The sequence below is a fragment of the Rhynchophorus ferrugineus genome, unplaced genomic scaffold (genome assembly GCF_030347505.1).
Source record: "Rhynchophorus ferrugineus isolate W39M unplaced genomic scaffold, kcgeb_rfMv2 rfM2, whole genome shotgun sequence".
Classification (NCBI taxonomy): Eukaryota; Metazoa; Arthropoda; class Insecta; order Coleoptera; family Curculionidae; genus Rhynchophorus; species Rhynchophorus ferrugineus.
The window spans coordinates 66,799,147-66,820,602 of NW_027472581.1; the positions used below are offsets into that span (position 1 = coordinate 66,799,147).

The window sequence follows — 21,456 nt, forward strand, 5'->3', positions numbered from 1 at the left end:
AATTATTAACGGTGTTAATAAAATATTTGTCTTCAGAGGAAAATATTTTTCTTATATATATATATATATATATATATATATATATATATATATATATACATAAATATAATATATAACAATAAATATAAATATATAATGTAAATTTATTTATAAAATATAAATATTATATACATATATATAAAACCATAAGCAAAAAACTTTGGTGCATTTGGTGCATTGTCAATTAAAATAAACTCTTCCGTCCTCTTTCATATTTGTTTAGTTACATCAATTTAATAGGATCTATCAGTCTGTCTGGAGTTCTGTCTTTTTGATTTCTTATACTGAAAGCAGACTTTGAGTCTTTCCCTCTCAGTATTCTATTCACCTGTTTTAATCAAAATTATATAATACACCTTGTTAGTACTTTTAATATTTTATCTGAAAGATCATTACGGAATTTACAATAGAAAGGGTTTTAAATTTACTTTTTTTCTTTAAACATTTGAAAAAAATTTTGTTATATTATTGACGTGGCAAAATCTCTGAATAAAATAAAAGACATATTTGACACAAAACAGACAATTTTGTTGGAGTCTTAGGCACCAGATATCGCCTTGCCTCTATAAAATCAGTCTTTATTTGTGGGTCTACTGATTTATTCATAATTTTATGTAAACAAAAATCATACTTAATTTCTTTTTTCAAAGTTTTACTAAATAACCTTAGATGTACACTACGGTAGAACGCACAATTTTGTTTGCTCTTATGGGAACATCTGAAACTGAAGTTATAGAGTCAAGTAATTAACGGTAAGAAAGAGCAGAAAGGGGGATACTGGCTAAATTAATACAAACTTTACCACTACCTTCTGGAGTTTGATCAAATTCCGATGACACTTGCTTCGAACACCCTGGTTGTGGTCTGGAACGATAGAAATAGGCACTACAAATATAGTACGACAGTTTAGAAATTAATGGTAACAATGTGACTGACTCCTTCAATTTACCTTCTATATAATTTTGATTTTGATCCACTTTCATTTGTAAATATCCTGGGCTCGTGATATTATTTTCATCATCACTAAATTGTTTATAAATACTTAAAGGAAAGTTTAAATGTATCACAAAATGTCTATGATACACGCGGTAGTGATCATAAATCTGTTTCATGTTTAACTCAGCCAGTTTAGGATTTTCACTGTTTTCTACTCATTTCTTAAAGATCGCCGGGTACTTTTTTAATGGAAGATGATGATGCATTTCCTGACTATCTGTGCATTCGGGCACACAACACGACGTAGAACGAGAATGCATTTCAACCACCGACTTGTATATACTAATAAAATTAAATAATAATTTAACGTGTAAACGTTATAAAAAGCTAACCACACTCTTCTTTATATAAGGTACATTGAAAATGGCGTACAAAAACAAACAAATCATAAAATAAAATGAACCAATTAGATCTCGTCGCGGCGCTTAGCATAGCGAATAAAACAAGCAGTATGTAGCGAGTAAGGTAGCGACATCTACATGTTGGACGTCGCGAAAGATTTCGCCAAAATTTCTTAAGTTAAATCTCTATTTCTCTGTGTTTATAATCTAATATCGGTTTTTGATTAGATTGTTTTTCATGTCTTTTCCGGAGTTCTTCGCTGCATATTCTAGTCAAAAAATAGATTTCGTCACATATTTCTGTGAGGAATTCGTTTACTTTTCATTCGACAGACATGTTCAAACCATTGTAACACATGGATTGAAAAGTTCCGGGCGTTATTTTTGTCCAAAATTGGCTTTATTGATCAATGTAATCTCCACCAAGAGCCACATAATAATTCCAGCGTCGCTCTAACATTTAAGTACCACTTTTGTAGAATGATTTATCCTTTGCCTCGAAATAGGCTTGTCACCAGTTGCTGTTCACTTAGATGACGATCGTTTTGATTCCGGAGTGAAGCGATGTATCCATATTTCATCCATTGTCACATATCGACGTAAAAATTCCGGTTTGTTACGTTTAAACATGGCAAACACTGCTTAGAATCATCAACACGTTCTTGTTTTGGGTCAACAATGGGTATACGCGGCACCCACTTTGCTGTTCAAAGTAGCTCTATGTGGCTTTCTCATAGTCAAATGCTCATCACGATCTTTTGATATCTTTACGATGTTAGCCAACTCACTCAACTTCACTTTTCGATCATTCAAAAGGATTTTGTGAATTTTTTTTATCTGTTCTGATGTTACCACCTCATTGGGACGTCTACTGCGTTCTGCATCATAGGTGTCTCCACGACCACGTTTGAAGTAAGCATATAGGCCAAAATTGTATGAACTACGAGCATACATACATACGCATACAAAAGAGTTAAGACAAGATAAGTATTTCAAGGTGCTGGATTTTAGTCTTTAATAGTTAGGAAAAGCTACTGCAGTTTAACCGATCCTACTCTGGCGATATTACCTCAGCAGTAGAGTACTTGAACTTCTCCACTTGCTCTAAATGGATTCTGTTGAGATTTGCAATAACAGGCGATCTGTCAGTTGTCAACACTTTTATCATAAATAATGCTAGAACATCAGACTGATCAAGACGGTTGTAGTACAATATTGTACGTCATCTCTATTTTTTAAAATTAATTATATCTTACACAAGCAAGGAGTGTACGGGATTAATACATCAGTATGTATTTCCCAAATTAAAATAAAACTAATTTATTTAAGCTAAAGTTAAGAATACACTTATAAACTAAAAAAGTTCGTGCATTTTGGTTCGCTTCAATTTTATGATTTATGATTTCCTACGTGTTGTCCAGTAGCTGTATTGTTTCCATGTTGCTATGAAATAGGATTAGCATCCCTATTTCATGTTTTAACGCGAAATCATGGATCACTTCGTGTGATTCTTTGATTCCGAGGTTATTGTGCAGCTCTTAGTTGGTTGTCACAACGATAAGCCTTGGTAATTGAGCGTAGACTTTTGTTTGAGTGCGTTGGATTACTAGTTTACAATCCCATATTTGCACCCCATACATCTAAATTAGGTTTATGATTGACTGATAAACTACTCTTTTTGATTTAGGTCAGGTTGAGACTATCCAACTAACCAGTACAGTTGCTTGACTTTAAGTCTAATCTGCTCTGCTTTTTTGTCTAACATGATGTTTCCAATAGCAATAGGTGATTCTGCTTAAGGAATCGGGCACCCGTCAAGTGATATAATTAGGTTTTTGCCATTTCGCTGAAACGCAAAATTAATATGGATAGATTTGGAGCTATTAAGAGATATTATAGGGGCCTCTAGAGATCTTGTTGACCGCTACTTGTACCTTCTCTACAGCCTTAGACGGAGATAGATCTTTTAACATTACTACTGTGTCATCGGCAAATGTTCAAAGTACTTTTTGTTTTGTAGTTTGGGATATCAGCAGTATAGAGCAGATATAGGAGTGGTCCCAAGACTCTATCCTGTGGAACTCCAGCCGAAATAGGTGAGTGTTGAGAATACCCCTTCATGTAAGACTCTAAATGTTCTTTCGAAAAGACTTTAAATGCCATAACCAGTCAAAAGATTGTGAGACGTCCTATAATATTGTAGGGTAATATTTCTCAGAATGCCTTTTCAATAACTACTTTTACTCTGTGTGCTTGGCCGATAGTCCATTGGTAATTTCGAAATCCAAACTTGAAATCTGATATCTCTATAAATTGTTTAATATGTTTTAAACAGCAGTGTCTCAAATAATTTTGATATTGCAGGTAGCATCGAAATAGGCCTGTAACATCCAACTTGTTCTGCCGGTTTGTCAGGTTTTTTAAACATAATTATTCCAGCAGCCTTAGGACGTTCCGGAACATGGTTCAGTCTCAAACAGGCACTGAATATATGTGTCAACATGATTATTGTTTTTCGTGGCAAATATTTTAATGACACAGGTGAAATATCATCAATTCCAGGAGTCTTTTTAAGATTGAGGTAGAATCTATATGCTGTGGTTGGAATATTTAGCTAAATGTTCTACGAATAATTCAGCGTTTTCATCGTTGCGTCGAACCTATTTATTTTGATAATTTTCAATAGATGGTACTCTAATAATTGGTCTTTTAAATCTCCGAGTTGTTTCCATAGCGAGTCATCTTTGGCTGCTTCCGGTCTTAATTCTCTTACATATTTTTCGAAGCAACTCTGTTTATAGTTTTTAATTTCTTGATTTGTCTGATTACTAATTCTATTAAATATCGTTTTGTCTACAGCATTTCTTGTTCTGTGCCATACTCTTCTAGCTTTTCGTCTTACTTTTATTAATTCTCTTAGTTTAAGGCCCTTAGTTTACCTCATACTCCGATTTCTCTCTGGATAGCTTCTTTTACAGTAGATCAAATTTGTTCAATTATATTTCGGGTTTGCAACTCAAGATGGTTTATAGTTTTGAGTTTTACGTTAAACTGAGTTGGTCCTGCAACATAAGTTTAAATGTGTCCCAGTTGGTAGATTTGTTAGATTGTAAGATTAGGCTTCTTTGTTTTATCAGAATTGTTGCGCCTAGTGTTAGCGTTACTGGAATGTGATCAGATGATAGTTCGCACAAGCTCTCGATTTGTATTTGATTTTGTGAGGTGCCTTTCGAAATATAAAACTCCAGTAGGTCCGGTCCTTTATTCCTGTCGGTGGGCCAGTAAGTGGGTTGACGCCCTGATTAATATTTACAATTAGTAATATTTATTGCTGCGAGTAATTGTTTTCCTTTTCTAGGTGCTATTAATCGTGAACTCGCAGCTGTGTGTTTAATAATAAAGTCCCCGTCAATATAAACCTTAGCCCTGTTTTTAAAGATAAATCTCTGTTTTGTTCTTATGTGGCTTTGTATTTTGGTGGACAGTATATAGCTGCTATGTTTATTTCGGCGCCGTTCTTTTCAATTCTAACTATCGTAGTTTGTATTTTTTCTTGTTTTATCTCGTCTTGTTCAGATACAAGGTTACAATAGCCGCAATTTATTGTCCTCCAAGATACAATCAAAAAAAGGAAAATTATTTGAATGTCCTAAGCAACCTGGGAGAAAAAAATATAATTGGAGGTGATTTCAATGCAAAAAATACAAGATGAGGATCCAGAATGAAAACAACTAAAGGCAATGAACTGCATAAGGTAACTGGAAAACCAACTTATTGGCCGACTGATCAAGAGAAAACCCCGGACCTGTTAGATTTCTTCATAGTAAGAAACATAACATCCAACTATATAAAAGTAGAAGAAAATTTTGAGCTAAGTTCAGATCATGCATCAGTGATTCTGACGTTGAGCGAAATTATAATAAGAAAAGAAAGAAACCCAACGTTAACAAACAAGAGAACAGACTGGGAAGGATTTGCTGTACATCTGCAGTTCACCCATAAACAGACCGTACAAGACCAAAACATTAAATAATACTATCATTCCATATAGCAGCAACGCTAAATATCTCGGAATGAATCTCGATGCAAAACTTCGCTGGAAGGAACATATAAAGAAGAAAAGAAAAGAACTGGAATTGAAATATAGGAAAATGTACTGGCTAATTGGAAGAAAATCACAATTATCAGTACATAATAAATTGCTATTATATAAGTAAATATTGAAACCTATATGGACATAAGGAGTTCAATTATGGGGATGTTCTGCAAAGAGTAACATAAATAAAATACATATTCTTCATGACAAAGTCCTGAGAGGTATTGTGGGTGCACCCAAATACTATAGGACTGATTATCTACATCGAGACCTTCAGATATCCACAGTCAGTCAAGAAATCAAGAGAATTGCAAGGGTGCATGAGGAAAGACTCCATTCTCACACGAATGATGAACGATTTAAGCATGCTGTAACTTTCTCAATAGAATAGGTAATAATTATACAGAAAAAGTCTTCAGATACTTTGACTCCGATTAATCTATAGAACAGTCTCGGTTGTTATTTATTTAATTGTAATATTATATGAGTTTTGAGAGATTTCGCGATATAATAAATTCAAGATACTTAGAATATATCTAAGATACTTCAACGTAGTATACTAATTTCCGTCGTTCGATTTGTGTCGATATAAAAGCAGAGGTTTGCTAGCTTCCACGGTTATACTTATTGCAAATTTTTCCGATAAAACATATATAGATATGTTCAAAGTTGCGTTATTATTGTTTGCTGGCATATTTGTCTCTGATGGATTGAGAGCGGTGAGTAATATTTATTGTTTTAGAGAAATTGTCCCTTTTACTCTATCTTTACTTCGCATTAAATTTAAATATGAACAATTATTAAGTCGTCTGAAAAGGCCTATAACGGGTAATATTTTGTTACACACAATTTATAATCAATCTACATTATGACGTGTGTGTTATCACTTATTTTATCGTCAGTTGTTTCTATAACATACTTAATTCATACAAATAAAGTCAAGTATATATAACAAATCTGCAACTGTATCAAGTAACATAGATGCATAATTTTAGATTAAAAATATAAATACAAATAGAGCGTTATTGTTTTTGTTTAATGATGTTTTTAAAACTGTGGCATTAAATACTTTCAAAAGAACAACTTCGATTATTTTTATTATAAAAAACAATCTCAAATTAAATTGCACAAAAAATACAACGCGTTGTTTCATCGCATTGAATGAAATGTAGGATTTCCACCAATTGAAGTGAAAAAATAGGCTAACCAGTGATATGAATCCGTTTTTTTTTTGGATTGGATTCAATTAAAAATTCTTGGTGGAAAACGATTTACGTTAACCGAAGCAATCGCTGCCGTAAAATATGTTTTGCTACCCCCTCTGGAACTCTACTTCAGTAGTGGGTTGTTGTTGGAGAAACATTGAGGGAAATCATTTTTATAAATATGAATCGAATCTTTTATTTCATTTTCTGGAAATTTTCGTTTCACTTTCAGAAAAATCATTGAATGAAATGGTGATCTTTTAATCCATTTGTGAAACACGTTGTTGACGGTATATTAATTTATCTATTTCAGACATAATTTCATAAATATTTTCATTAGGAGTAATGTTATTTTGGGATTATTCGAGTAACATAACATATTATTAATAACATAATAGAGTAATATCCTACAATTATTAACATAAAATGACTTCAAAAAACAGTTAAAATATCTCCGTAGCGCACTCCATTTTGCCCTACCACTATACCTTTTTCAATTTTATTATTGAATTATCTAAACTTCAGTAATGGGATGATTTCAGAAGCTATATCAAATAGTCATTCTTTCAGAATGCAATGTTTTTTTTAAGGATTCCTAAATTCGTTAATTTTATTTATTTATTATGGTTTTTCAATGTTTATTTCGTTTTCGTCTTTGAGACTATTTTAAATTAAATTTCTGAAATGGCCTTTAAGCCTTTTAATATTTTTGATAGAGATTCACATTTCAATTGACTTAAAACGATATCGTTATTAACATAATCAGAGATCTGGCAGAGCTAATCCGGTCTATTAGCGCAGTTAACCTAATCTGACTGGATTTTTTTTCGCAAGCGCAAAGAACCCGCCCTGTATGATAAGGCGGCAGAACGCATTGTCATGGTAAAAAATCAGCAGTTATTGTCCTATAATATTATTTTTTGATAGTTTAGCCTTGTGCCAATATTCTATAATGATCACTAATTATCACGAGGGTTGTTTTTTTTATATATCTATATGTGTCGTAATAATGTAAAAGGCGTTCAATGCAACATCAAAGGTTTCATTGGGTGCCAAAAATCGTGCATTTTAATGTGCAGGAACAAAAAATTCACTGGGTGCCCTATGAGGTCTGTATCGCGGTTTATCCATTAATTAGCCATATTGAAGTGATAGGGAATGAGTCAAACTCTTTTCGGAGCTTTTCGAATTTCTCTGAAGGCTTCTTTTAAACGCTACCATATATAATGCTACTGTCGTTAAGTGAGTGATAATGCTGAAGCAACAGGTAACCATTTACATTGATATGCTTTGTACGCGAATAACGCTTGTTAGGTTTGGAGGCTGATTACTGTTTTAATTCGCACTCATGTTTTACACAGTTTACACAACTCTTAACAATATATTTTTACGACCAAATGATCATGCAATATCTTGTTGATGCATGCCATACCAATGCCCAAGGATGTCTCAATCTTATGGTATATCATGTTATTATTTTGCATAATAAGATCAAGTACAACATAGATGTTTTTTTGAAAAACAACGGATTTTGGTTATTTTTATTATGAGTTGTTTATTTCCTTTAACAAATCATGAATTGACTCAAAATTAATAATTCTAATTGTCGTAGATAACGCAGTTAATGACAATATCTTTACTCGGAGTACCTACTTAATTTAATAACAATGGCTAGTTGACAAATAAACCTTTTATATGCGTGAATTGAGTAGGTGGATTTGTAAAACTATTACGCATATTTAAATAATGGGTTTACAATTAGATTAAAATAAAAATTAAGGTTAATGCCTTTAGTTACGGCTAGTTAGATTATAACTAAATACTAGGAAATGTCTTGTTTGTTCGGTAATTGTATTATTGTCAAATAGCATTATGCTTAGAAAAAATTTAACACTATCTCTGTATTTATGACAATAGTAATTGCGTGATTATATTTTAATATTCCTTCTCATATTTAGCCACTTTTTTGAGGCATATTGAAAGACAAATATATCCAAATTATTGGATTATATTTATTAGAAAACAATGAATTGCGGGACTTATTGGACGAAAAACTAGATCAAACATTCAATGAACTTCTTAGACAAAAAGATGTTAGATAAAAAGTTGAAACAACCACATTCCCAAGTCATGGGTTATTCTAAGACAACTATCCACATCGATAGTGAATTAGAATTTTCAAGGCTATAGAATCATAGGTTCGTCATTAAGGGGTACTATATTATGAGCTGCTAAAACAGAATGAAACTGTTACTATATATATCCACCTACTGTTACAAAATCCACCTACTGTTATCCACCTACAGTAACGAGTAACAAACCTAAAGATATCCTTTTGCATGGTAACGCTCGGCCATCACCTGCAAAAGTTATGAAGGATAAACTGTTGCAACTGGAATGGGAAATTCTGCTGCATCCAGATAATTCTTATTGATGCAGCATAGTTTGGGTGGCAAAAGGCTGAAAAAGTGGAAAATGGATCACTGCTAAACCAACATCGTTCTTTCCACACGCTGTCGTTAAATTGTCAGAACGATGAGTAAAAGTTATAGAAAATGAAGGAAAATATTTTGATTAACAGTTTTTGATTAAAAATAATCCAAAATACTAAACAAAATATTTATTTATTTATAAAAAATTATGAAATAGAATAAACCTATTATAACAAATACTGTGTCCTGTCTTGAGTGATATTCGAAAATGGTCTTTTATCACTATAGTTTTAAATTCAAGATCGAGGAATCTGGTAGCCTCATAAAAATGTAGCTTTTAGTTCGTTTTTTCGCAGTCCAAGATGACCAGCTAGAACCAAATGGTCTTTTGCTGATGTCGTTTCGGGTTCGGGGTAGTGAGTGTTTTGTTTGCGACAGAGACCCTGGGTTACGACTGGTATTGTGTAGTTGGTTTACTACCGAGGTTTGTGGATTGGTAGGGATTTAATCAAGGTATGGGACATTGAGTAACGCGAGGACTTTTTTGGATTGGAACATTTGGAGTAGTTTAAGTTATCTCTCAGAGATATACCTGTACCACACCTGTGCTCCGTAGAGGCAGACTGGACGGGCTAGCATTTTGTACAGAGTCGCTTTCTGGGGGATTGGGAATTTAGTTTTTTTGCAGAGGAGTGGAAATAGTAGGCTGTACACGAAATAATGTTCTGAAAATGTTCGTACCTATTTATGCTTTTGATTATACACTTTCAGAAATTTTGCATCAAATCGCAACTCGAACATCTTTCCGTTTATTTATCTGTAATATATATATATATATATATATATATATATATATCCAGAAAAACAACACAGTTTAAAAATATATCAGTGTTTAGTTAAAATTACTTCTACTCAGAAAACATATCATTTTATACCGACAAAAATTAATTATCATTCAGAATTTTAACACTCGAAAATACACAATCAAAGTTGTTTTTCGACGAAATAATTGACATATTTTATGTATTGATTAGACTTATGATTAACTTAATAATCATTTTAGGATGTCGTTGATTTAACATATGTTTACGAAACCAGATGTCCCTATTGCTTGGAATTTCTACATGAACAGTTTTATGATGGTTATCAACAAGTCGGCTCGTATGTCAATCTAACTCTTTTAACGTTTGCTAAGGTAATTGTCCATTTTGCGTTTAAATCTTCGATCGACAATATTAAAATAAGTTTATGTTTTAGATTGATGATGATGGAGATGTGTACTGCCAACATGGCGACAATGAGTGTTTTATCAGTAGAGCCCAAGTATGTGCTTTTAAAAATGGCATCAGTCAAAATCGACAAGTTGAGTTTCTTTACTGTACCGAGACTAAAGCATGGGACGGATTGGATATTACTGAGGATGACGTAAAAGTTGTAAGTTAAAATATATATGAGTTTTTTCCATAATTAAGTGCTAAATTACTTGGAAAACAGACTGATATTTGATGAAAAATTCATGATTTAGTGGGGATCTTTAACTCTATTTTGCCAGTTATATAGATTACTGTCATTATTGCATCAAATATGAATTTATTTCATTTAATAGCTTTATTATGTACTTTTATTATTTTTACCTTGAATGTCCTTAAAACAAGAAAATAATAACCGTTGGTATATAATTAATATGCATATATTACCAGCGCGTATATGCAGATATACATGTATTTAATTCATATTAGTCAGCTGCATTTTCGATATAACATATTATATTAGATACACTTAGTACAATCTTCATTACAAATTAATTTATTATTACAACTAATGAATTCACAATTAAGACGAGTTCGGAATAAATGCATAAGTATGTATTTTCCAAACTAAAATTTACAATTACACTAACTTGAGCTAAAGTAAATAATAATACTTATACACTTTATACTTGGTTTGGTGTCATTTTGCTGTAATACAGTCTCTTTTCTATTTCTTGCTTTTTTTGGCGAAATCTTGAATAACTTCGTGAACCTATTTCATTTTAAAGTCATTCTGCAATTCGTTATGTAGTTATAAGAACTTTAGCGTAATTAATCAAATATTTTGTTTTCTGACAGCATTGGATTACTGAGGACTTGTTTAAATTCGCTTTATTATTAATTGAAAAATAAATGTCTTTGATCATAGATCAATTTGGCAATATAATCAGACTAATCTGTATTATTTTATTAGCTCTTTGTCTGAAGTATGTTTTCAATTTAACATTGACTATAATTTTCACACCCATGCTGATGTTAGATAGATGTCGAGGTATTTCAATGATTCTTCTTGAGAAATTGAAGTTTGCCATTAAGCCAATTGAAGTTGATGCGAACTATTTTTGTGTTTTTCTTAGAGTGGAACACATATGATTGACTATTAGCAAAATTCATTTTTCAGACTATCTGGTGAATAATTTTAATTATTTTAATAATAATAGATAGCTTATGCGCGAACTAATTGATGACATATGTTAGTTATAATAGTTTTAGAAACACATTTACCAATAGTCTAAGGATAGCTAAATGTTGGACTTTAGTCGAAGTACTTCATCACCTTATGAACCATTGGTTGGCCTTTATATTTAACATCAACATTTTTGGATCAATTCTGCCACTAGCGTTCACTTAAATACTCATTACCATACAATTTTAAAAAAAATTTCTGCCATATACCATATAATTTTCTGCGTTACATTTTCCCTATTCGAAAGCAAAAAAATAAAATATTATGAAAACCTCCTTCTGAAACCTCCATATGGAAGATGCAAGAACTTTTGATTGAGTGAAAGAATGACGAGGCATTTATGTCCAGAATATTCTATAGAGTGTCACCTTTAACTGTGCTGTATGGCTTCATTGAATAAATATTACTAGGCATATGCTACTTAAAGCTATCTGCTAGGAGAAAATGAGATGTTTTCCTCAGTCTCATATTTTCTGGTCGTGAGTAATCATCATAACTTTAATCATCGTAAGTTAGAACCGTAAGTTAGTTTCCTATCTTTCATGTTAATGTTCGCTTGGCTTAATCTATGACTTATACTTGAGATCATTGTAATTCATTTGTCATTTTCAATGATAACACGATGTAAAATTCCTTTTCTGTATTTGAAGTACATGAGTTTCCATCAAGCACCGCCGGTTGCTCAGGATCATGATCTTCTATGTATATATATATATATATATATATATATATATATATATATATATATATATGTATATATTTATATATATATATATATATCATATATATATATATATATATATTTATATATTTATATATATATCATATATATATATATATATATATATATATATATATATATATTTATATATATTTCATATATATATATATATATATATATTTATATATATTTCATATATATATATATATATATATATATATATATATATATATATATATATATTTTTTTTTTTTTTTTTTTCTTTTCTATTCAGAATTGCAGATGCTTCCATTCAAACAGGATGAAAATATGAAAACTTTATGTGTTATTATTTATTTTAAGTAGAGTAATTAAAAATGTTAAAAAATATTATTTTTCAGTGCTTGGCAAATGTTTTAACAGAAGTATCCTGGAATGATGTACAGTCCTGCATGACTAGCGGAGAGGCAGATGAATTACTAAAAGCAATATATGTAAAGGCTAAAAGTTATGGCGTAAGTTATGTGCCATCCTTGATCTTTTTTGGCAGACATGATGTTGATCTTGAGGATAGTGCTCGTGATAATTTTGTTGCAACCATTTGTGGCTTATTATCTAATCAACCAGAAGTTTGTAACTAAAATGCATTCAGAATAAATATCAATGTTAAGATTTTGTCTTTGTTTTATTTATAATTTACGACACCCCAAGACTATCGTCCTGTTTAATGATGGAAAACAATGTGTTGTCAATAAAATATATACATTATTGTTACAAATAAAAGTATTTTATAAACACAATAAAATAATAAATAATAAGTTACTGTTTGATAAAAAGAAAACAAAAACAAGTATACATAAAATTAAAGTACAAGTAGAGAACATAAAAGTTGGTGTGAACATTTCTAAAATATGAATGAATATTCAAACAAAAATTATTACTCTTAGTGGTTCAACAATCTGCACAGTGGGCAATAAGCATTTCTTATGATTATAATACATAACATATATGTCTATTCAAAGTTTTTTTAGTAATGCGTCATGGATATTTGTGACGTCGAAACATTGCAATGTTGCCGCATCAACTCTGAGTTTTAGTTCACTTTTTGACTTTGACATACAAAAATATTCTAATCTAAATAAAATAATTGAACAAAAATTTTATCAAATACAAGTTATTTTAACATTATAGTATATCTAAAAACTACAGTTAATTATACAGCCACAATAATTTATAGGTAAGAGTTTAAACCTCTTATCACTATTGCTTTCAAGAATTTTGGATTTGTCTGACAGCTGGTCGACGTTTGGTTGTCAGATGTACGCTAAATTATTCAAAATATATCTAATATTATATAATTACTAGAGGTTATGAACCGGCAAACATTATTTTAGCCCTTTATTTTAATAAATTTTAAGTCGCTCCCTAATATATCATATTACTTTGTTTGAAAATGCTGAAAACAATACATATTCAGGATCACAAATTGATTCCGGCTTTAATAGGTTATTTCGAAAAGGAACGAGATAATGGAGCCCCCTTTTTGTCGGTAAATTCCGTTAGAGAGGTAATTATTGATGATATTAAATAGTAAGTCTCTACAATTTTACTGAAAATGTTTTTTAGCGGGCTGCTGCCGCGCTAATTACTAGTGTGGGTACTGTGAATAACACCGCTTACAAAATGAAGAATAATCTAATGTAGATTCTCCCAAGAAAACCATTCTACAAAGAAAGTGGATGACGAATCTTGACGATCTTAATATTTACTCTATATCTATTTTATCGATATAAACATAATTTAATAAAATTATTTTAGATAAAATTATCTGTCTGAAAGTATACATTCATAAAAGAGTTAGGGACATTAAGCTTTTTGAGAGATGTAAGACATCCTTTCATACATTCTTACAGGGCATAGAGTTTAAATGGTGTAAAGATAACTCTCGAAGAGGTTTAATGGAGCTTCCAGACATTGACTTAAAAATAATTCAATTTTTAAAGGCATAAAATAAGACCAAGGAACTATTTGAATTTGTGTATCTTGATGAAACTTGAATATTTCAAAATGGTTCATTGTGGCACTCTTGGCAAGACAGTAACAAAAAAAGTGCAAAGACAAGAAAAAATGACGGAAAGAGGTAAAAGTTACAAAATAGCATTCGGTTAGGTTTTGTTGGTAATTATATCTATTAATAGTTAATTGCAGATATATTAACACCTCTGTTTGGACGAACTCGATAGACATACAGAGGAAGTAATTGACAAAAGGTGGAATCCTGAACATCTTTTAGACAGATTAGAAATTAACAGTTTAGTGATTGAATTGGACAGTGAGTCGGAAAGTGAAAGTGACTGAAGAAAACTTTCAGGATATGTGATAGTGCTGTGCAATTCCTGAGACAGAGTGATGAGAGTGGAAACAACTAAAGATATGTACATAATTAATTGAATATAACTGTAGAAAATGGTATTGTAGGGCGTGAAAGATTTGTATGCGCAGATATGATTCTAATTGTTCATATTAAGCATGAGAATTAGATTAGAACGTATGAGGAGATAATTAATACTAATTGTTTCTAGATGTGGCAAATACATTAGATAGACTTCTGTGATTAATTTTTGAAGAATAGTGTACACAGATAGTAGTAGAAGAAATAAAATATAAAATGATACCAAGATGACTTGACGTATTAATTAATTATTAATATTTCCAAAAATAATAAATAATCGGATATGAATAGGAATCATTAGGATTGGTTATTGTATTAGTTATCGAAACGCTCACCAAATTAGCGCCAACATTTTTAATCGATTTCACAGAAAATATCAACAGCTAAGATCAGCGCAACATAAGGTCTAATTAAACGTCGAGTGTTTTTTTTTTTTTTTTGAAAGTACAAACGAACAAATATATGCTTGTATATATAACATATGTTAATAAATATATGCTTTCTTGTATTCGAGGGATATTGTTATTGATGATGACTATGCACGTTTAAAATATTTGTGAACTTGTAAATCATCCTGAATCATCGTCTTTTCAAGCTTTTTGATCCATTATCGAATAAACAAAATTCATGGCGCATCATTTGATGTGAAAATTTCAAATATTGCAAAATACTCTAGACGCTACAGTAGAATTTCCCCCCAATTTTGAAACTAAACAAATAAATACTTTTTCTCGATACGCCTTATATAATACAATGGTAAAATTATCAACAAACTATTACAATAATAAATATTTTATTGTTGATTTTGAAAATATAATTAAATTATCAGAGAAATTCAGACTTGATGACGTTTAATACGATTACAATTTCTTTATCATGGTTGTTGTGGCGTCGAACTTATATCTATATTATTAATACAGTAATCGTATTCGTTATCCACGATATGACCCATAAGAAATGTCTCAGTGGTTATTCGTTTGTTGAGAGTGAGCAGCCGAAGCTCTAGAGTCCGGCAAAATGAGATCATTAATATTATTACTTTTAATAGTTGCAGTTAAGGCAAGTATATAAAGTTCCCATTGCATTTTTTTAAAAATTATTTTACTAAGAACAAAACAGTTTTATAGTTATGACAGTTATAACAATTATTTTTTAGTTTATTTATATAAAACAAATCGATGTATTGTTTTTTATAATCCAAGTAAATTTTAGGCAAAAGTCAAAATATCTGTTTATTATGAAACATTATGCCCTGATAGTATAGCCTTTATCAAAAATCAGTTATTTGTGAATTATATATATTTTGGCCCAGATTATATTGATTTAGAGCTAATTCCGTACGGATTTGCTAAAGTAAGTTTATTTTGGGAACTAGTGATTAAAAACATCTCGTCTAAAATGACTGGTTCATTTCAGGAAACTGATTCTAATGGAACAAAGAACTTTGTTTGTCAACATGGGATAGAAGAATGTTACGGCAACAAAGTACATGGATGTGTTGTGAGTTACGGGCATATAGTGACGAGTTTATATTTTGTACATTGCTCTGAAAGTTCTTTTTTACCAACTTCGCAGGATACTTTACAAAAAGTGAGTAAATAAAATTGAGTGGATGATATTAACAGGTCAATTGAAAAGTCCCCGGCCTGACACATAGATGGCGCTACTAGAATTAAATGCATATGTTTTTTAGTTAGCACTAACACTCAAAAGATGCGTGTATAAATTTGACAGCTGTCGGATCATTAGTTTGTGAATTATAGAATTTTGAGTGAAGCAACTTTTGTTATTTTCAAAACAATGGATAAAAGGAATTTCGCGTGTTGATAAAATATTGCTTTTTGAAGGGAAAATATACAGTTGAAGCAAAAACTTGGCTTGATGCCGAGTTTCCGGACACTGCCCCAGGAAAATCAAACATCAATGATTGGTATGCTAATTTTAGACGTGGTGAAATGGGCACCGAAGACCGTGAACGTAGTGAACGCCTAAAAGAGGTTGTTACCGACGAAAACATTTTGAAAATCCACAAAATGATTTTGAATAACCGCAAATTGAAATTGAATGAAATAGCAGATACTCTAAAGATATCAAGTAAACGTGTATATCATATCATTCACGAATATTTGGGTATGAGACAGCTCTATGCAAAGTGGGTGCCGCGCGAGCTCACTTCTGACCAAAAACAACAACGAATTCATCAACTTAGCGTTATTATATACGAATCATCATTCCCAGTAGTGTTTGAAGATGATCAAGCGTAATAAACTCGAGTTTTTGCGTCGATATGTGACAATGGATGAAGCATGGCTCTCTCATTTCACTCTGAAGTCTAATTGACAGTCATCTGAGTGGATTACACACGATGAACCATGAAGAAAAAGAAAGTGCTGCTGCACCAAGACAATGCACCGTGTCAAAAATCCATGAATTGCTTCCTCATCCACCGTATTCTCCAGATCTGGCCCCAGCGACTATTTCCTGTTTTCAGATCTGAAGAGAATGCTCTCTGGGAAGAAATTTTCGTCGAATGAGGAGGTGATCGCCGCAACTGAGGCCTATTTTGAAGCAAAGGATAAATCGTATTACAAAAATGGTATCGAAAAGTTGGAGGGTCGCTATAATCAGTATGATCAAGTGATATCTTGAAGGGAATTATATTGACTAAAAAAAAACTAATTTTGGCAAAAAAATGTGTTATGGTAGGCCGGGGACTTTTCAATTGACCTGTTATAATAGGCTTAAGGAACACCATTACGAGTTTTAATGTACGCCAATATTATCACAATCGATGAAATATTATTTGAATTCTAAGATTCAGGCTGTCTATTAAGAAAATGATAAGTAATTTTAATTCTAACCTAAATTTTCTATAACCTAACTTTAAGACTACGGTCTTTAACCTATTAGTTAAAAATTTCATTTAATTTCCTAACAGTAAATTACAAAGTCTTTTTTAATACTGAATTTATTAACTAAATAATTTAAAAATATTTCCTTGTTTTAGTTTCTGATGTTAAATTTGGGTTACCAATGAGCTTCATGATCCAATATCTATATAAAAGTAAATTTGTTGTTACTGGTTCCTTCTAGTTCTTATGATGGTTTGATTTACAATTTGATGATTGTGCTTGATTAGGTTCATTTGAGGAGTTCACTCTTTCTAGTATAACAATACGTATTGAAAATATTCCCCAATATTTTATTATAGAATTCCAGATTTCTAAACTAAAAGTATGTGATGTATCAGCTATAAGATATTTTAGAACTACTGCTCAGATTCTTTTAAGTGGTCATGAACTTTGCAGTTTGATTTAATGTATAGAAGTGTCTGAAATATATAATTATAGTTGATCAGTTCACGGGAATAAAATAGGAAGTTCTGGAAATATACATAAATTATTGGATTAATAATGGTAAATATTATTTAATGTTTTATTATAATTTCCTTCAGCTTCAATATATTTTTTTCAACGGTCCTTCAATTTGTGAATTCCATCACTGTAATAGTTTTTTTATATTTACAAAATAGATCTCTATGGCAGATATTACCTTTTGGTCTAAGAAAAATCGTTTTTTGTGAAGTAATATTTTGAGGTGTCAGGACAATCAGAAAAATCAGAGGGGCTAAATCTAGCTAACAAGGATATTACAAAGTTTGTACATTAGATATTCACTGATTTAGCGATGTTTTAGAAGAGTGTATCCTGATGGAATTTTGTTCTTCCGAAAACTCTTTCTACGAGCACTTACTTTCAATTGGATCAAAAGGTTGCAGTAACGATATAAATTTATTATTATAATAATTAGGAAGTAATTAACGTATAAAATTTCTTTTGTATCCAAAAAAACTGATATTAATGCCTTTTTGGCGATTTCAGAAAACTATTTCGTTTACTTACTTCGTAGCCTTTTGTTGTGATTCCAAATCATGATGATAAACTAAGTCTCATTCTCATGTTGAAACGACATACAAAACCTCTTTGTGATATTTTACGGTTTGCTCTGTCTTTTTTCTATTGACTTCATCGTTATTTTTGGTTTAGTTCTTATGAAAGGCTTATCTAGTATTTAACAAAATATTAATATACGTAATTTATACTTTAGCGTATACCAGTCTAACAAGGAGTCCTATATTTTGTACTGTTTGGTGAAAAATAATCAGGCTCAGTCAAGCTGTGAAGCGTTGAAATGTTTCAATTTTGGTAAATAGTGGTGAATTAATTTTGTGCAATTTACAACTACAGTTTCGAAAATCTGGTATTATACCAGTTGTGACAGTTCTAAATGTTTTCCAATGACATATTATAAGTTATATTAAAAAAATAAAAAATACACCAATCTAGAAAATGAAATCAAATGTAAGATGACTTTGCTCTATTATCACTTGCATAATTTTTAAAGGTTCGAAATGATTAGAATAATCATATGGTACCGATTTGAATCTGAGATAGGTTGATCGAAGTTCATGACCCATATTTGGGAGATCAGCATTTGTTTTAGCCAAATGACACCATCATTAATGAATATTGAACGTAATTGATTCATAGTTGAAATATCATGAAGGAAAAACGGTGGTAACACAAACAAAGGTGTTATAAAGTAACTTTTTATTACAATATTACTTAATATCATAACCACCATACTCAGCATATCGATCGATTGATGGATAGTATCCACAGATGAACTGTTTTTTCGATCACGAATTTCGTCTATCAGAATTATGGAAAAAGTAGTGGCTGGTCATATAAAATGCCTTGAAAATTAATAATAAACATAGCTTTATATTCAATATTATTTAACTGAATTATATTTAATTATATATATTATTTTTTCAGTGTGCACAATTAGGAAATATACCTTGGATTAATATTCAGACCTGTCTAGATACAAAATTAGCCGATCAAATCATGTCGAAGAACGGAGAGAAAACTCGAAAATTGAATCCTCAGTTTATTCCCGCTGTGGTATTCAACAACCGATTCAGTCAAACTGATCAAGACGATGCCATACAGAATCTCAAAAATGTTATTTGTAGATATTTAAATTATGCACCAAGGCAATGCAATGGATACGCTTCGAATTTATATGCGGATGTTATAGTTTTGTAATATAATTACAACTGTTTATTACTCTTAAAGAATAAACTTATTTTTAGATAAGATTGTTTGCGGATTTGAGCTTATTATATGGTTCAGATATTTTTAAATATGTAATTTTACTTTATAGTCCTTATGTATTCTTGCTGTCTTTAGTATCTTTTCTAATAATATTAGATTTTTGGACTATTTCTTTTCTGTTTAACGAAAAAAGCTAACGAAAGTTTTTTAAATGCACTATTATTGATTATTTCCGACGGGGTGGAATTTTTACGTTATGTCTGATTGTGAATTGCTTTTGGCTGAAAGAATGTTATACTTAAATACTTAAAATGTTACAGAGAACGAAAGGTGGAATTTTAAGTGGTTTTTAATTATTTAAGCGAATTGACTTTGTTTATATTAGTTTGGATGCTTTTGTTATCTATATAGTAGAGAACTTGGTGGGTGATGCACTTCAGTAACATTTGAAATATTATGCTTCATCCTTTTACCATCCATCCTTTTTGAAAAATAAATGAAGTTAGCACTTACTTCCAAACTGACACAGCAAATATCAGTTATAGTTTGACCACATTACCCAGAAACAATTTAACTTTTTTTCTTATGAGGAATAAAATTTTAGCTTGGCTGTTAGACTCTTATTTTTAAGCTCTTCCATTTTATATAACATATAATTATTAGTTATATAATTATATTATAGCTTATTAAGAGAGGAAGGTATAGGAAGGTAGTATTTTCAGATTTGCAGCTACAAGCGCACTGCATCATAAAAAAAAAATAATAATATACCTCTTGTTTACGCTGAAATATTGTTTCATACTGTCCTATTGATGTTGCAGTAGAGCTTAGTTTTAAACGTTTTCTCACTCTCATCAATATCAACAATTTCTGGTGCTGTTTGTTTCGATTGTCTTTCTTCTTGTCCCTGTTAATTTTTTCTATACACAGTTTCCGATCGGAATATTTTCTTTTTTGTGGGGCATTTTCGGTCTAGAATTTAAGAAAATATTTAACACATTTTGTTTTACTTTCATGAGGCAACTATCGCATACTTGCTCCAACCCATCAAAATTAATAAATAAATAGGAGATACAAGCATGACCTTAAACAAAATAAGTAAATCCTGTTTACTCATTTTGGCTTATTGTAATAACTTTATTGAGTAAATGTATTTCAGGTAAATAAATAAGAAAACTGTGCAAAATCATACTAAGATACACTTGCTTAGAGGTCAAATGCGAATTAAATACGACAGGTTTCGATCAGTTATCAACTGCCTTATTTGCACGATGTTCACTGTGTACATTTATCCCCTGTTCCTGGTTTCCCACAAGTCCATATAAGAATCAAAAGAATACAAAAGAATATATGGGGAAAAACATTTTATACTCTTCAGCTTTCTAATCTCTCAATTTACTTTCTATAACAAAAACATTATACTTGTATTTATTTCTTATTCTTTTTTGTAAAATATAGTAGGACCAAATTAAATAAATCTTAATGTGAACATGGTTATGATTCGGCTTATTTCACTTTTTAATTTATGTATTTATGTTTTGCGGATGTAGTCTATGTATCAGATCAACTTATTAGGTAA

The 21,456-nt window shown here is 30.9% G+C and overlaps 2 protein-coding genes across 2 annotated transcripts; both read left to right on the forward strand.

Annotated features, from left to right (window-relative positions):
• The first annotated feature begins 6,028 nt into the window (after positions 1 to 6,028).
• LOC143191269 (GILT-like protein 1) lies at positions 6,029 to 12,980 on the forward strand. The gene is made up of 4 exons (XM_076396171.1): positions 6,029 to 6,191; positions 10,173 to 10,304; positions 10,367 to 10,543; positions 12,707 to 12,980. Exons 1-4 carry the CDS (start codon positions 6,132 to 6,134, stop codon positions 12,944 to 12,946), a joined length of 609 nt encoding a protein of 202 aa, XP_076252286.1. The 5' UTR covers positions 6,029 to 6,131; the 3' UTR covers positions 12,947 to 12,980.
• A 2,693-nt stretch (positions 12,981 to 15,673) lies between these two features.
• On the forward strand, positions 15,674 to 20,488 carry LOC143191268 (GILT-like protein 1). Its single transcript, XM_076396170.1, has 4 exons — positions 15,674 to 15,816; positions 15,970 to 16,110; positions 16,174 to 16,347; positions 19,596 to 20,488. The coding sequence occupies exons 1-4, from the start codon at positions 15,775 to 15,777 to the stop codon at positions 19,866 to 19,868; spliced, it is 630 nt and encodes a 209-aa protein (XP_076252285.1). The 5' UTR covers positions 15,674 to 15,774; the 3' UTR covers positions 19,869 to 20,488.
• The last annotated feature ends 968 nt before the right edge of the window (positions 20,489 to 21,456 follow it).

What these genes read in the sequence shown, in the direction of transcription:
- LOC143191269 (XM_076396171.1), top strand. Translation starts at nt 6,132, where the DNA reads ATGTTCAAAGTTGCGTTATTATTGTTTGCTGGCATATTTGTCTCTGAT. An exon ending in TCTCTGATGGATTGAGAGCG is followed by an intron (nt 6,192 to 10,172) that starts GTGAGTAATATT and finishes TAATCATTTTAG; the next exon opens with GATGTCGTTGATTTAACATA. An exon ending in CTCTTTTAACGTTTGCTAAG is followed by an intron (nt 10,305 to 10,366) that starts GTAATTGTCCAT and finishes TTTATGTTTTAG; the next exon opens with ATTGATGATGATGGAGATGT.
- LOC143191268 (XM_076396170.1), top strand. Translation starts at nt 15,775, where the DNA reads ATGAGATCATTAATATTATTACTTTTAATAGTTGCAGTTAAG. An exon ending in TTTTAATAGTTGCAGTTAAG is followed by an intron (nt 15,817 to 15,969) that starts GCAAGTATATAA and finishes AGTAAATTTTAG; the next exon opens with GCAAAAGTCAAAATATCTGT. An exon ending in TTCCGTACGGATTTGCTAAA is followed by an intron (nt 16,111 to 16,173) that starts GTAAGTTTATTT and finishes GGTTCATTTCAG; the next exon opens with GAAACTGATTCTAATGGAAC.